The sequence below is a fragment of the Salmo salar genome, chromosome ssa20 (genome assembly GCF_905237065.1).
Source record: "Salmo salar chromosome ssa20, Ssal_v3.1, whole genome shotgun sequence".
Taxonomy (NCBI): domain Eukaryota; kingdom Metazoa; phylum Chordata; class Actinopteri; order Salmoniformes; family Salmonidae; genus Salmo; species Salmo salar.
This window is the reverse complement of record NC_059461.1, coordinates 7,261,307-7,276,341: the sequence shown is the minus strand read 5'-3', so window position 1 is coordinate 7,276,341 and position 15,035 is coordinate 7,261,307. Positions and strand designations below refer to the sequence as shown.

Below are 15,035 nucleotides of genomic sequence, written 5' to 3'. Positions count from 1 at the left end.
CATGCCTAGAGATATGAAAGTCTTGTTGAACTGACTCAGACCTCCTGTTAGATAAGAGTCAACTAAGGGGCATATCTGGCCTGTTGTCTCCACTCAAGTCACCAAAACACATCCTGCTCCTAATAATAGGCTACATCTTTGCGTTCATCTTGCATTCATACTAGGGCAATTAATTGTTTTGCAATTCTTTACATAATGCATAACATATCTTTAGGATACATAAGAACCAGTGAGGTTGTGTCACAAAGTTTGTGAACGCAAGAAAATAAAAACAAATCCTTACAAAAACACTTCCCTATGACGCACTCGTTTTAATCAGTTTTCTGCTGCTGGGAAAATGATCAAAAGCATTGAGATTTAACCATTTCTGTTGCTAAGTGTTATGAGAATATCAAGGACCTAATGATAGCAACGATGGGGGAACAAACCATCTGAACTGGCTTAAAACTGTCCTAGCAAGTGTATTTGGTTTAGTTATAGTAGAACTATTCTAAACTTCATAAATATCTGAGCAAACAAGTTAGTCCTGCTTGAACTTGGATGTGTCCCTGGAGGTCATTCTAGAATCTCCAAGTTTTCTTGGACAAGTGGCTGAAGTAGAGAGGGTGGCTGCGTCCCTAACGGCAACCTATATAGTGCTCTACTTCTGACCAGAGGCTGACTGGTAAAAATAAGTGCACTATGTAAGGAATAGAGTGCCATTCGGAATGAAGCCGGTGGATTTGCTGTTGAATGGATTGGGAGTGTCCATACCGTGACGCTGGCGTTGGTCATCAGAGAGGTCCAGGTCCAACATCAAGTCATCCTCATCCAGCTCAGACGAGCCCAGATTGTTGAGTACATCCTGAGGACACAATGGACACATCTGTATGACTCGGTGCGCTGGACACAGTTTAACAACAAGCTTGATGCATGGCACTTTACTTTCGGAGTAGGGTCAGGAGTTAGACTATAACTAGGGCCCAGAGTGTTAACTTGTAAGTTTAGGTGTGGGAGGGAGATCTGGCACTATACAGACATATACAGGTAACTGCCAAAAATAAAGGAAACACCAACATAAGGTGTCTTAATAGGGCGATGGGCCGCCACGAGCCAGAACAGCTTCAATGCACCTTGGCATAGATTCTATAAGTGTCTGGAACTCTATTGGAGGGATGCGACACTATTCTTCCATGAGAAATTCCATAATTTGGTGTTTTGTTGATGGTGGTGGAAACCGCTGTCTCAGGCGCCGCTCCAGAATCTCCCATTAGTGTTAAATTGAGATCTTGTGACAGACGGCCATGGCATACGGTTTACATCGTTTTCATGCTCATCAAACCCTTCAGTGACCACTTGTGCCCTGTGGATGGGGGCATAGCCATGGTAGCCAAAATAATGGCCTGTCCAGCATTTTTAAATTGCATAATTAACTCAGGAACCACACCTGTGTGGAAGCACCTGCTTTCAATATACTTTGTATCCCTCATTAACTCAAGTGTTTCCATTATTTTGGCAGTTTACTATGGATACACTGGAGATATAGAGAAACTTAAACATAAGAGGACTTCATAAATGCTTCATTATAGGTCACTGTTTGCATTGACATTTTGTACAGTACCATAAGAGGACTTCATAAATGCTTCATTATAGGTCACTGTTTGCATTGACATTTTGTACAGTACTAGTCAAAAGTTTGGACACACCAACTCATTCAAGGGTTTTTCTTTATTTTTACTATTTTATACATTGTAGAATAATAGTGAAGACATCAAAACTATGAAACACATATGGAATCATGTAGTAACCAAAACAGTGTTTAACAAATCAAAATATATTTCAAAGTAGCCACCCTTTGCCTTGATGACAGCTTTGCACACTCTTGGCATTCTCTCAACCAGCTTCATGAGGTAGTCACCTGGAATGCATTTCAATTAACAGGTGTGTCTTGTTAAAAGTAAATTTGTGGAATTTAATTCTTTCTTAATGTGTTTGAGCCAATCAGTTGTGTTGTGACAAGGTAGGGGTGGTATACAGAAGATAGCCCTATTTGGTAAAAGACCAAGTCCATATTATGGCAAGAACAGCTCAAATAAAAAGACATAGGTCAGTCAATTCAGAACATTTCAAGAACTTTGAAAGTTTCTTCAAGTGCAGTCGCAAAACCATCAAGTGCCATGATGAAATTGGCTTTCATGAGGACCGCCACAGGAAAGGAAGACCCAGAGTTACCTGCTGCAGAGGATAACTTCATTAGAATTAACTGCACCTCAGATTGCAGCCCAAATAAATGCTTCAGAGTTCAAGTAACAGACACATCACAACATTAACTGTTCAGAGGACACTGCGTGAATCAGGCCTTCATGGTCAAATTGCTGCATAGAAAACCCTACTAAAGGACACCAATAGAAGAAGAAATTTGCTTCGGCCAAGAAACATGAGCATTAGACCGGTGGAAATCCGTCCTTTGGTCTGATTTTTGGTTCCAACCGCAGTGTCTTTGTGAGACGCAGAGTAGGTGAACGGATTATATCCGCATGCGAGGTTCCCACAGTGAAGCATGGAGGATGAGGTGTGATGGTGCTTTGCTGGTGACAGTGATTTATTTAGAATTCAAGGCACATTTAACCAGCATGGCTACCACAGCGATACGCCATCCCATCTGGTTTGCGCTTATTGGGACTATAATTTGTTTTTCAACAGGACAATGACCCAAAACACACCTCCAAGCTGTGTAAGGGCTAGTTGACCAAGAAGGAGAGTGATGGAGTGCTGCGTCAGATGACCTGGCCTTCACCCAATTGAAATGGTTTGGAATGAGTTGGACCGCAGAGTGAAGGAAAACCAGCCAACAAGTCCTCAGCATATATGGGAACAAGACTGTTGGAAAAGCATTCCTCATGAAGCTGGTTGAGATAATACCAAGAGTGTACAAAGCTGTCATCAAGGCAAAGGGTGGCTACTTTGAAGAATCTCAAATATATTTACATTTGTTTAGCACTTTTTTGGTTACTACATGATTCCATATGTGTTATTTCAGAGTTTTTATGTCTTCACTATTATTCTACAATGTAGATAACAGTAAAAATAAAGAAAAACCTTTGAATGAGTAGTAGTGTCCAAACCTTTGACTGGTACTGTATGTATTTTATTAAGGGTTCATTCATGTCTATACTAGATCCATAACGGGTCATCAAAGCAAAGGTTATTAAAATCCAATCTCATAATCAATGATCTTATCCATTGAGATTTTGAAGCCATTGACCCAGTAAACATTGATGACATTTTCAAAGACATCCACTTCTAAGCAGTGGTTGAGGAATCATGTACATGACAACCCCTTCGCTTTTTGTCATGTTTCAAAGGGATACACCGCCATCTTGTGGCGATACACAGAAAAATGGTTACCACGGCTGGTCAGTTGGAAATCTATTTTACTCATCTTGTAATTACTTATCAGTGGTGTCGTCACCATACTGCACACAGAGAAATACAATTGGTATCCACGAGTACATCTGACTTAAGGTAAGTAGAAAAAACGGTTGCCAGAATCTCTATAGTATCCCTTTAAAGTTGGGTACATCAATGTGAATCAGAACCCGGCAGTGTCATTATGTCCAAACAAAGCTCATGTTGTCCACTGTCACACCATTCTTAATTGCCAGTATCCCTTTAAGACTATTATTGGTCTAAGAAGCATTCTCAATAGAGATTCTCCATTAAAGGTTTAATCTGTGCCTGGGCAACTGACCCTAAATGTCAAGCTCAAGTCAAGTGCTAAGAGCATCTGCATAAAGTATAATACCTTTCGAAGGAAATGATTAGCCTCCACTTATGAAGAGGTAAAATAGCCCTTATGGTAAACTAAGGTGTTCCTCGAGTAATCGTTTTTGGAACAGGGTGTCAGTCCTCACCCATTGTTGTAAAATGGCATCTATTATATACATCATTTGGAGCTAAATTAGCATGTTAATGTCATCCCCCAGTAATAGATGTGTATTAAAACTCCTTCACTGTGCAAGCTCTGACCTTTTTTAACAGTGCAATAATGTTTGAGTGAGTAACTCTATGCTAATAGAGATAAAAAAAAAAACTGTGGCTCGTTAAAACAAGGATCTATTTCATTAATGCCAACCTCAGTAACATGGAAAACGTTCAGAATAAGCAGGTGTCTCTTATTCTGCACATAGAAAGACTTTGGGTCAGTAGATATTATACATTTTGTGCCTGTGGAGTTAATTGAAGAGGACCAATAGAGAAAAATGTGCCGTTGCAGAGGTCCAAACTCCAGGGGTGTATTGGTTGACCGAGAGGCATTGTGTCAACTATTAACTTGGTCCGGCCAGATGCTCGTGCTAGCAAACTTGCGACATTGTATAAAATATTCCGGGCCCTTAGTTTCCCACGCCAGTGAGCTCAGGACAGACACAGCTGTAAGCTACTTGCACAAGGGATAACAAGTAATCAGGTAGGCATATTTTATGATGTTTACACCTGATCAGAGCATGACATTTTTCCCCCCTTTCATGCTGAGTGGTTATGGAAAGGGAGAGAGCTCTAAAGACTTTTCAGATAGGCTATGTTGAAGAACTATTGTCATTATCAATGGGTGTAAAAACAGGCTTAGTTAACTTGCTTTTTGTGGTGAAGAAAAGATTACTTTGAGAAGCTCCACAGTGATGGTGAGTTAAGACAAATCAGAAATAGTATCAGATCCCCAAACGGGCACATTTATAAGCCCACATTTGCACACAGGACAGGTAGCCTAGGCCTAGTTCTATGCGTAATCTGGTGCACGTCCTTACTCTAGATTGTCAGGAGCGCTCTAAACAAAAGACAATGAATAAATTGACAACTGGATAATGGAATGAAATAAACCACAACTTTTTTTATCATAAGTGTAGCCTAGGTTGTGCGCTCTGCAAACTACGTGTCCACTCCTACAAAGACAAGGTGGTAAGAGTAATATATTGAATGCATTAACAGAAATTACCATAACCAAATCAATATTGTCGATTAGAAATGATGGTAATTAACGGTAAATATACTACCGGTGATACTGGTGTGCCATTTGCAATGTCTACTCAGACAGGCATGAATCTGACAGGTATCTCGTGTGCCATAATGTAAAATAGATTTTACACTGCTCAACTGAAAAATAAATATATTGTCAACCGACAGCCTATCGACCAAACAATCGACCAGTCAACTAAATAGGGTCAGTCCAAATTAGCGCACACCATAGCAAAACATTGTGCACAGTAATAAAACAAGCGTTTCCTACAGGACAAATTCAACTAGGTCCCTCCCCGTTTGGCCCATTTGAATCCTAGTGAATAATACACCCCTCGTGAGAGTTAAGGAGGGGTTATTCATATAGATAATAATGGACTTAGTTTGTACCCATTCACACAAAAGATTAGTGTCAAAGCGTGTCACTCAAATCAAATAAGTACTCAAATGTTTCCTTACCGGTCTACTACAAGCCAGGGGAGACTACAATTCCCACATATTTTGAAAAATGGGTTGGTTAACAATCTCTTGATGTACAGTATGATGTTTCTTTTTACTAGTCCCTTCAACATCCACACGGTTCTCTAAGCATGTCTTATGAAGTGAATACATGTACCGAACATAACATTTCACTTAACAGTTTAGCCACTTTTGCCAGTTTAGAATGATTCTATGTATATCTTGTACCCAAAGTGTAAGACAGAGCAGGCATATCCTGTTGGCTGTTGAGTGTATTGTAACTATGACACAGAGAAGGGAGGGATTATCTTCCCAGTATTGCCTTGTACTTGTCCAGAAAACATACTTTAGTCCACCTCTGCATCACGCTTGACTACTCATGAAAGCACAAACCTGCTCAACAGACAATAGAAAACACTTTAGCGTCTCACTGAAGCTCTACTCGTCGCACTGGATTGCCTTCTGTTATTCCCACAAAGTTAAAAAGGAGCTGGCAAAAAGACACTAAATCGACACTCCTACAGCCACACTTCGCGATTCTCTCCGCCAGAGCAAAAAACAAGACTGCAGAGTCAGCCGCCACTTAGATTTTATCGACCGCAGATTTAGCCCCACATATTAGCCACACGTTTTTCACATGCTTTCCTTTCTGAGTATGGAAGATGAGGGTTGTCGAGCCACCTCGAAAATTAAATAGATCTTAGTATAAGCCTGAAAAATGTGGTGCACTACAGCAGCGGTTCCCAAGCTTTTTTGGTTACTGTACCACCAACTGAATTTTGCTCTGCCCGGTGGCACCCTGAAGTACCTGGTTGGGAACCTCTGCACTGCAGAATGAGTACTTCCACTGCAAAAGCATGGGTGTTTACTGTTTATGCAGGCATGTGGATTGGAGTGGCCAGACAGGAAGGAGTCAGGCGCAATCCCTTGAGTGACAAGTTGCTGTCCTGTTGCACTGATCTGCAGCACAGATAGTTAGATGATTAGTCTGTTTAATTTAGGGCGGGCTGTTATCCCCGTGTGAGAGTGTAATCCAGAGAAGGATGTGGCCATGGACTAAGCTATTTAGTCTGCAGCAACAGTGAGGAGCCGCGAGCACCATTGCCAGCTCCCCTGCTGGACTGTCCTCTACTGTAATCCTAGTGTAACTGTGCTGTACTGAAATGTAGTGTAGTGTAAACACGTACAAGGCTGCCAAGCTTGGAGGACGACGAGTTGGTCCTCTGTTTCAGCAGCACGCTCCCCTCGGCAGTGCAATGGGGCTCTTTGAGGTTGAGGTGGAGCCCCCGTGGCCCCCCGGCGCCCTCCGAGGAGGAACGTAGCCGGCGCTCCATGCGCATCACCTCGTGGTAGGGGCTGGCGCTGCTGCTGCACATGGACACTGTGGAGGGCAGAGCACAAGACACATGATAATATTTTTGCTGGCGTGGAGACAGGGAGCTAGGCAAAAAAGTGGCGAACAGACAAGTAGGCAGACTGTTGAATGCGACACACACAAACAATTGCAGACTACACGTTGGGGGAAAAACTTAAAAACAAGCAAACAATCAATTGGCTATCGTAAGCCTTGGGGCTGGAAGCGATCCAGTGTTTTGCAACAACAGCTTCAGTGATTTTATGGAAAGAAATTCTTTTAGGTGACCTTTACACTAATGTAAAGGCATTTTTCCAATATAGTGAGGGAATAAGGCTACTTTTACTAATTGATTGAATTTGGGTTACAGATCTACATCATCACGGAGCACACTTTTTAGGTGCAAGTATAACTACTTACGTGTTATCACCAATACAAAGTAACCTAAGCAGCAGACAGACAAGAAATAGGCTTACATCAGAAATAAACAATAACAGTGATGTGTTAATCATTATGGATAGCCTAACACTGCCCAAAACCAGTAGACTAACCAATGCAGTTCACAAACAGTTGTCTAAAGAAATCTATTCAGACACAAGGATGTTACAAGCAGTGCCATACTGTTTCAAGTTTGGTAGGTGAACGGTGGAGTCAGAAAGACATAGCCAAAGACATATCCAAAGGCTAGGAATTTGTACAGGAGGTGTTATCCAGGTGTTACTACAGTCTACAATGTCTTAGGAAACTGCTGTCCATTGGTTAATAAATATACCTTTAAGAGGAAATAGTTCCCACTGTACTGAGAACAGGCACGTGGGCCTAAAATAGTGCTGCTCAACCCCCTAATCAGTCTTGTCGATTTGACTTTGGTACTTTCAACGTCATCCAACCAAAGAGTACATAAAGTATAGCCTACATTGTAGACCATACCTCTGCCTTCTGAATGTGAAAGCAGTGTAAAGTTCAACCACTGAACAGAAAATGTCTATTTGTAGGTGATCGAAAACACAAATTCAGTCTCAAACGGTCGTAGGCAATACTCTGTGCAAACACTTTGGCCAAAATATACTGAACAAAAATATAAAAACGCAACATGCAACAATTTTTACGATTTTACCGAGTTACAGTTCATATAAGGAAATAAGTCAATTGAAATAAATTCATTAGGCTCTAATCTATGGATTTCACATGACTGGGCAGGGGCGCAGCCATGGGTGGGCCTCGGAGGGCATAGGCCCACCCACTTTGGAGTCAGTGCCAGCCAATCAGAATTAGTTTTTCCCCTACAAAGGGGCTTTATTAAATCAGAAATATTCCTCAGTTTCCTCAGCTGCCCGAGTGGCTGGTCTCAGACAATCCTGCAGGTAAAGAAGCCGGATGTTGAGGGCCTGGGCTGGCGTGGCTATACGTGGTCTGTGGTTGCGATGCCGGTTTGACATACTGCCAAATTCTCTAAAACGACATTGGAAGCAGCTTATGGTAGAAAAATGAACAATCAATTCTCTGGCAACAGCTCTGGTGTACATTCCTGCAGTCAGCATGCCAACTGCACGCTCCCTCAAAACATCTGTGGCATTGTTGTGTGACAAAACTCCACATTTTAGAGTAGCCTTTTATTGTCCCCAGCACAAGGTGCACCTGTGTAATGATCATGCTGTTTAATCAGCTTCTTGATATGCCACACCTGGCAGGTGGAAGGATTGTCTTTGCAGATTAGAAACGCTCACTAAGAGGGACGTGAACAAATTTGTGCTTTTTGTGCATATGGAATATTTCTGGGATCTTTTATTTCAGCTCTTGAAACATGTTGCGTTTATATTTTTGTTCAGTATACTTCTCAGTAATTTACTATTAGCTTTTCACAAGAGCAATGCGCCTCCTCTGTATTATCAATGAGTCAATCAGAGAGATCGATCAGTACTCCGCATGTTATTCAATTCATTGTTCAGTTCTTACCTGTGTGGGGTTTCCTCAGGTGGCATGACCTGGGTTCATGTCTACCGCAGCACGCTCCCTTGCCTGGTTCCTGGATGAGCACTGTGTTCCTGGACCTCCTCTCAGACTGCTCTGGATTGGAATGGTAGCCTTTACTACGCACTGGGCCTGCCTCGCTCTCACTAGTATCTGTCTGCGCTGGTCTGACCTCCTCCACCATCATAACATCCTCCTTCTCCTCTTCCCCTTCTTCCTTCTCTTCCTGTGATTGTGTTTGTTGTTGCGGTGGCATTGGTGGTGTTGCAGCTGTTTCTGGTTCTGTGACAGGGACTGCAGTCTCACACTCTGTGGTGTTGGCGGTGCTGGTGTCTGGCAGTAGGGGCTTGTCTGTGGCAGCTTGGGCAGGCGTGAAGAACACCTGGGAGGTAGAGATGACATGGCTGAAGTTGTCTGGCGTGGCGGCGAGGCTGGGGGCAGGCAGCACGTCCACCTCGGACACAGAGTCCTCTGTGATGGGGACATTAAACTCGGAGGGGGTGAGGGCTGTGGTGCGGTCCTCAGACAAAATGGGCGACTGCAGGGAGCTCTCCCCCAGCAGCTCGCCCGGCCATGAACCCGGGGTACCCCCTGACGTCGGGGGCACTACACTCACCACCGGGGGCTTGCACTGCTCAGAGTTCTTGGAGAAGCGGTGGTGGGCAGAGAAGGACTTGGGCAGCAGCGGTTTCTTCTGCCTGTACGAGCGCTTGCTGTCGCCACTGAAGTCATCCAGATACCCTGAGTCATCGCCCTCGTTGGTACCTGAGCTGATGCAGTTGATGAACACGTTCCTATTGACCGTGGAGGTCACCTTCTCAAAGTCTTCAGTCTGCGAGCGGGTGATCTTTTTCTGCCGGTGGCCCCCAAAGCCAAAGGAGTGGCGCGTCTTGGCCCGTGGAAGCACAGCGCCATCTTGGAAGCCCAGCGGAGGGTTGTTCTGGCTGCTGTTGGTGTCCTGGGCTGGGTCCAGAGGAGGGGTCTGGATGCGTGGCGGCTCACTGTTCCTCTTGCTGCTGAAGCTGATGGAGGGCGTGCGGAACAGGCTGCGGCGCTTTCCCGTGCTGCTGTTGCTGGAGTTGGTGCTGGAGGGGGACGAGGTGTGAACGCCATTGCCCACGCCGGCCGAGGATGGGGAGGAGGGCAACGATTCCTGCCTCTTACTTACGCTCCGCCTGAAGATGGGCAGCCTGGAGACGAGCGTGGAGCGGCGCGACCCTGATTCGCCCATCAAGGTTCAGCGGGCAGTCACTCTGCAATACAGACATGACACAGTCAGAGAGATGCACGGTAAAAATCAGGGTTAAAAAAAGGTCCCATCAAGGGATGAAAGCACACAACCTCAACAAACACCACAACCATCAGTCTGAAGATGCACTGGCCATTTCCCTTGTGTGCATTTCCAAAAGTACCATTTGACAAACTACTGAAACTATTAGGCTACAAGCTTAATGTAATCTACAAAAAAAAAGTATGTGAATATAGTGTACAATATTTATACTCTCTGTAAGATAGATAGACATGGTATTGTCTATAGTGACAAAATAGAAGAAATAGGCCAAGTAGTCATTTCAATGCAACAAATCTAGCCTATATATCAGCCTACAGTACTGTCCTCAGTCACACATTTCAATTTAAAACTGAGGAAACATTTTCCCGGAAACCTTAGAATTAAGAGTAGGCTATACATTCATTGGAATAAGCCATTAGACATGGGTTAGGGTTATAAAATTACACAATACTTCATAAATAAAACAATTACTAACTTTTCTATAGCCTTATCAAATAGAATGTTTTGCATATTCTGGCTAGAAATGGCCCACGGGGGTTATTATCAAACTTAGAAGTTCTATGAAAAATACAGAGACAGGCTACCTCCAATGCGTTACTGATTTGCATGGATGGAGCAAAGTCCCACAGAGACAAACCAGAGAGAGTTAGGTCTATTTTCACTTGGAGTTGTAGATTCAATATGAATGTCCGATAAGCCTAGTCAATTTCAACACAAGTTAGGCTACGTGTAACTAGAAAGGTTGCGTACACAGAAGACTCTGAAATAGGAGGCCATCGATATTATCAGCCTAACATTAGTGACATCTCAAATACCTTTTATTGTAATAAGCTACTTGGCAAACAATGTTAATAAATCACACAAGCAATTAATACTCTGTCATGCCCATACTTGACAGTACTGGTGAAAAACAACCTGGTTTCTCTTTTTGGACAGAGGTATTTCTAATTTCCAAAATGAAACCAACAAACATGCCATAGACAGCATCCCAAATGGCACCCTTATCCCTTTATAGTGCACTAGTGTCGTACTAGGCAAGTAATGTAATGTCTTGGCATGAAGACTCTTTCCACAGCTCTCAATTCATGGAAGAACCAAGGTGTGCAAAAGGATGGGTGGTTCCATTTCATTTCAATCACTTTTTGACCGCACCCCTTTTGATTGGAACACACATATTTTATAGTAAGATTATAATGGAATATAACAGAATAAAATACAAATAGTTTTCCCTTGTCATGGGAATGTGTGGAACCACTGTCATAAAAAAAATATTTTTGCTCTTTCATTGGCTAGAAGAGTCCCATCTGATCTCACCTCCCATCATTGAGGACATTCATTTCCATTGTTAGAGCGGTTCCTTGACCATCTTGTCAATATAATAGAAAATCTTTGTTGAAATCAAATGGAACAACCCGAATGTGACAGGGGTTTCCCGACAACACTCGGGCTCCCGAGTGGCGCAGCGGTCTAAGGCACTGCACCTCAGTGCAAGAGGTGTCACTACAGTCCCTGGTTCAAATCCAGGCTGTATCACATCTGGCTGTGATTGGGAGTCCCATAGGGCAGCGCACAATTGGCCCAGCGTCATCTAGGTTTGGCCGGGATAGGCAGTCATTGTAAATAAGAATTCTCTTAACTGACTTGCCTCGTTAAATAAAAAAATTAAAACACGTAACAAACAGATACTGTACTATAAAATGCTATTGTCTTCATGGAATGCAGGACCATCATCTCACTAGGCACATTAGCCATGATGACTCAAAATATGGCTTTTAACCAATTTGTATTCTTTATAATGCCTTTAGAAATAATTCAAAATGTGTAAAAAGCCTCATCTTTGGAGTTATAACATGGCTATAGGCACATCATCTCATTTTATCTTTAAAAGACTAACTAGGTCTAAAGTTGAATGCAATGCACTAGCTAGGTAATTTTATCAATCATGCCACAAATATCCCTTCCAAAAAGGTCATGGGGCAATATGACTACTAGCCTAGCTAGCTAATTCACTGTTGAAAAACACTGACAGTTGTTGCACATGATGTAGCAAACTACAGCTGCTATGTACATTGCTATTAAAATGTTAATGTGGGTATCTTGATAACCTACTAGATGTTATCTGGAGTAACATTATGAGGTAGCTAGTAAATTGCCACCTTGCTATGAATTTAGCCAGCTAGCTAACATTAGCTACAGAGGTAAAAATATATATATATTGGATATTTGGTTCTCGCTCATCAATAGCTCTTAGACAAAGCTTGCCATAACTATGAAAATTATATTTTGAGAATCAGGGGAGGATGGAAATCTCTTATTTTAAATGTTCCAATCATCAATAGCTCTTACACAAATCATGCCATGACCATGAAAATCTTACCAAAAACAACAAGAAAAACTAAGCAATGTAAATAAATATAAAGCGAATTTTTGTCCATCCTCCCCTGATTCTGAATATATAATTGTTTTAGTCATAGCACGCTTTGCGTAACAGCTACTGAAGATTGAAAGACACCCACCAAAAAAAAAAAGAACATCGAAATTGATTCAGAATATACCATCTTCATAGTCATGGCATGGCATGCTTGGTTTAATAGCCATTGACCAGAGAAAGCCGAATATCCAATGTAAAACAAATTTTACCTCCTTACATTCGCTAGCTTCCATATTTGAATGCAGGATAGCAGGTCGAGCTGTCAAACGTCAACGCTGTAAGTGCCAATGTCCAAACATAATCTCAATGTTATTTATGGGACGGGAAAATCATGGTCCGGGCGAGTAATTACGACCAAATACTGCCATAATACGAAAACTACAGACGACTCAAATCTCGCTGTGTTTTTGGCTGAAAAGAAAAGATGCATGTGTGAGCGAGCCCCGGCAAAGAAGCCGCAGTTAGCTAGTCAAGACAGAGCCGCAGTTAGCTAGTCAAGATAGCAGAAATGTGTTACCTTCAGCTGAATTCCAATGTCCAGGCTGCTCCTTCCAATGACAGACAAAGCTCGTCTGAATATATTTAAACCTCTATTGATTGATGATTGATAGTTTTGCTATATCTGTAAGATTTTCATGTGGCTGCATAGCATGGTTAATTTAATAATCGATCGCACAAATGCACCTCAATGACGTATAATCTCTACCAGCTACATTAAATTAGTACTTCCGGGTCAGTGAATTTTGGATTGAAAATAAATAAAAGTCACCACGTAATAGTAGAAAATTGTCAAAACCGGTATTGATATGAAAACATAATTGTCTAAACATTAACAATGACTCATTTTATGACATGTGCATTAAATGTGGGTTTTAAAACACGTTCAAGGTAAAATAAATGCTCGCAATGCAATACACTGTATAATAAAATAGGCAATAAGCAGTTGCTGCAACCATTGATTCTTGAAGAATATAACTTATAAATTCCTCATGAGCTTAGTTCAATGGTTGTACCCCATCAAACCCCAACGTATAAGCTTGTTTTACTCTAAATGTTTATAAACAAAGTAAATGTAGCTTTAAAACATGGTTAACACTATAATTTGTATATCATTGACAGTCAAATCCATGCATCCATAGCTGTATATGAATTTGAGAATGGTTAAATTTCTCCAGGCACACACCTCCGTTTTTTTCCATAAACAATGGTGGGGTGAAGCTTTGTTATTGTATTAATACTGATTGCCAATTTAAATACATATTGGCTTATATAGAGCAAACTATTCTAGGTGTCGAAGTAAAAGTAGAGTTTGGATTACTCACTAGGGTCTGTAGAATCTATATATTGTGTTATTTCATGGGGGACTGAGGTCTAACTATCTACAACACTTTCTACTCCACCCATTCCATTGGTCCCAATGCAAGACCTCAGTCCCACATGAAATAACACCATATACAGATTCTACAGACCCTACAGAGTATTCCCAACCACACTTTTGCATCAGGTCATAAAAGCTTTTCTTTATAAGCCAATATGTAATTTATAGGCCTACACTACACTGTATTGCATTGGGACCAATGGAATGTGTGGAGTAGAAAGTGCTGTTTGAAATGTAGACCAGTCCCCCAGGAAATAACACCATATATAGACTCTAGTGCTCGATCAGTAGGGTGTTAGAATATGATGTTCTTTACATTAATTTATTGAAGCTCCAACCATTTCTCAATGTGCTCCCCCTTATATTATTTATCTTATGTAAAGTAGTATTTATTTTTTGTTTTTTCACCAATGTAGTTATAATTTTGTAACCTAATTTTAACATTAGTCACCATGCAAAGCTGCAGAATTATTGATTTCGTATCATAGCGTTGTACCACACTTTTATTTTGAAGCCACAATCGAAAAACCGGAAGTCTGAATGCTGCTGCCGGGACGCTAATGTGATCGCTTTGCTTCTCGCTTCCGTATTACACAGCCCAGCATGCGTGGCGTGCACCCCTTCTTCCCTGAGGACTGAGCAGCATCCTCATGAAGCAGGTGATGCGCTGGACCAATTGCTGGCCTGATGATGCTGGCAAGTAACAGTATGGCCATTTACACAAATTCAACTTCTTTGTCAAATGGAATTTGACCTTGTGTATTGATCAAAATGCAATAACATAGCTACAACAGTTGAACAGTAAATTACAGGCTATTTAATGCCATCTGTTCTGTATCTTACCATAATTGCAGGTGTGCCGCCATTCAATCACCCCGTTGCCCTGTCAGGAAACCAAACATAGGCTCTCATGAAAGAGCATATTCATAGAATATGATTAGCCTACTGTGCACATTGTGTATAATTGCATAGGCTTTTTTGCTGTGTTGCATTTTCCCAGTGGTGTATTACATTTAGTTTGCTACCATTACTATAATCTGTACTATTGATTGGATACATCTCACAATGCTCTTGGACACAGTGATGTAACTTGGGCGACCTCGGGAGAAGCTCAATTGGTTTTGCTCGACTCATATCGCCCCTCTCCTGTTTTGAAAAA

The 15,035-nt window shown here is 41.8% G+C and overlaps 1 protein-coding gene and 1 long non-coding RNA gene across 8 annotated transcripts in view; one reads left to right on the top strand and one right to left on the bottom strand.

Moving 5' to 3' along the window:
• ccser1 (coiled-coil serine-rich protein 1) overlaps positions 1-13,226 on the bottom strand; it is a 109,532-nt gene extending 96,306 nt beyond the window's left edge. For 3 of the 6 annotated variants that reach the window (XM_045704294.1, XM_045704297.1, XM_045704298.1), the window contains exons 1-5: positions 13,016-13,226; positions 8,762-10,029; positions 7,226-7,249; positions 6,639-6,832; positions 754-844 (exon numbers count right to left, since the gene is read on the bottom strand). In XM_045704294.1, the coding sequence (XP_045560250.1) occupies positions 754-844; positions 6,639-6,832; positions 7,226-7,249; positions 8,762-10,007 (1,555 nt within the window). In that variant the 5' untranslated portion in view covers positions 10,008-10,029; positions 13,016-13,226. Of the gene's footprint in view, positions 1-753; positions 845-6,638; positions 6,833-7,225; positions 7,250-8,761; positions 10,030-12,707; positions 12,982-13,015 lie in introns of those variants that run through there. The other 3 variants (XM_045704296.1, XM_045704295.1, XM_014160935.2) reach the window with 3 other exon arrangements.
• The window catches only part of LOC106580176 (uncharacterized), a 50,554-nt gene continuing 39,839 nt past the window's right edge, over positions 4,321-15,035 (top strand). For both annotated transcript variants that reach the window (XR_006761132.1, XR_001322825.2), the window contains exon 1: positions 4,321-4,447. This is a non-coding gene — a long non-coding RNA (uncharacterized lncRNA). The remainder of the gene's footprint in view (positions 4,448-15,035) is intronic.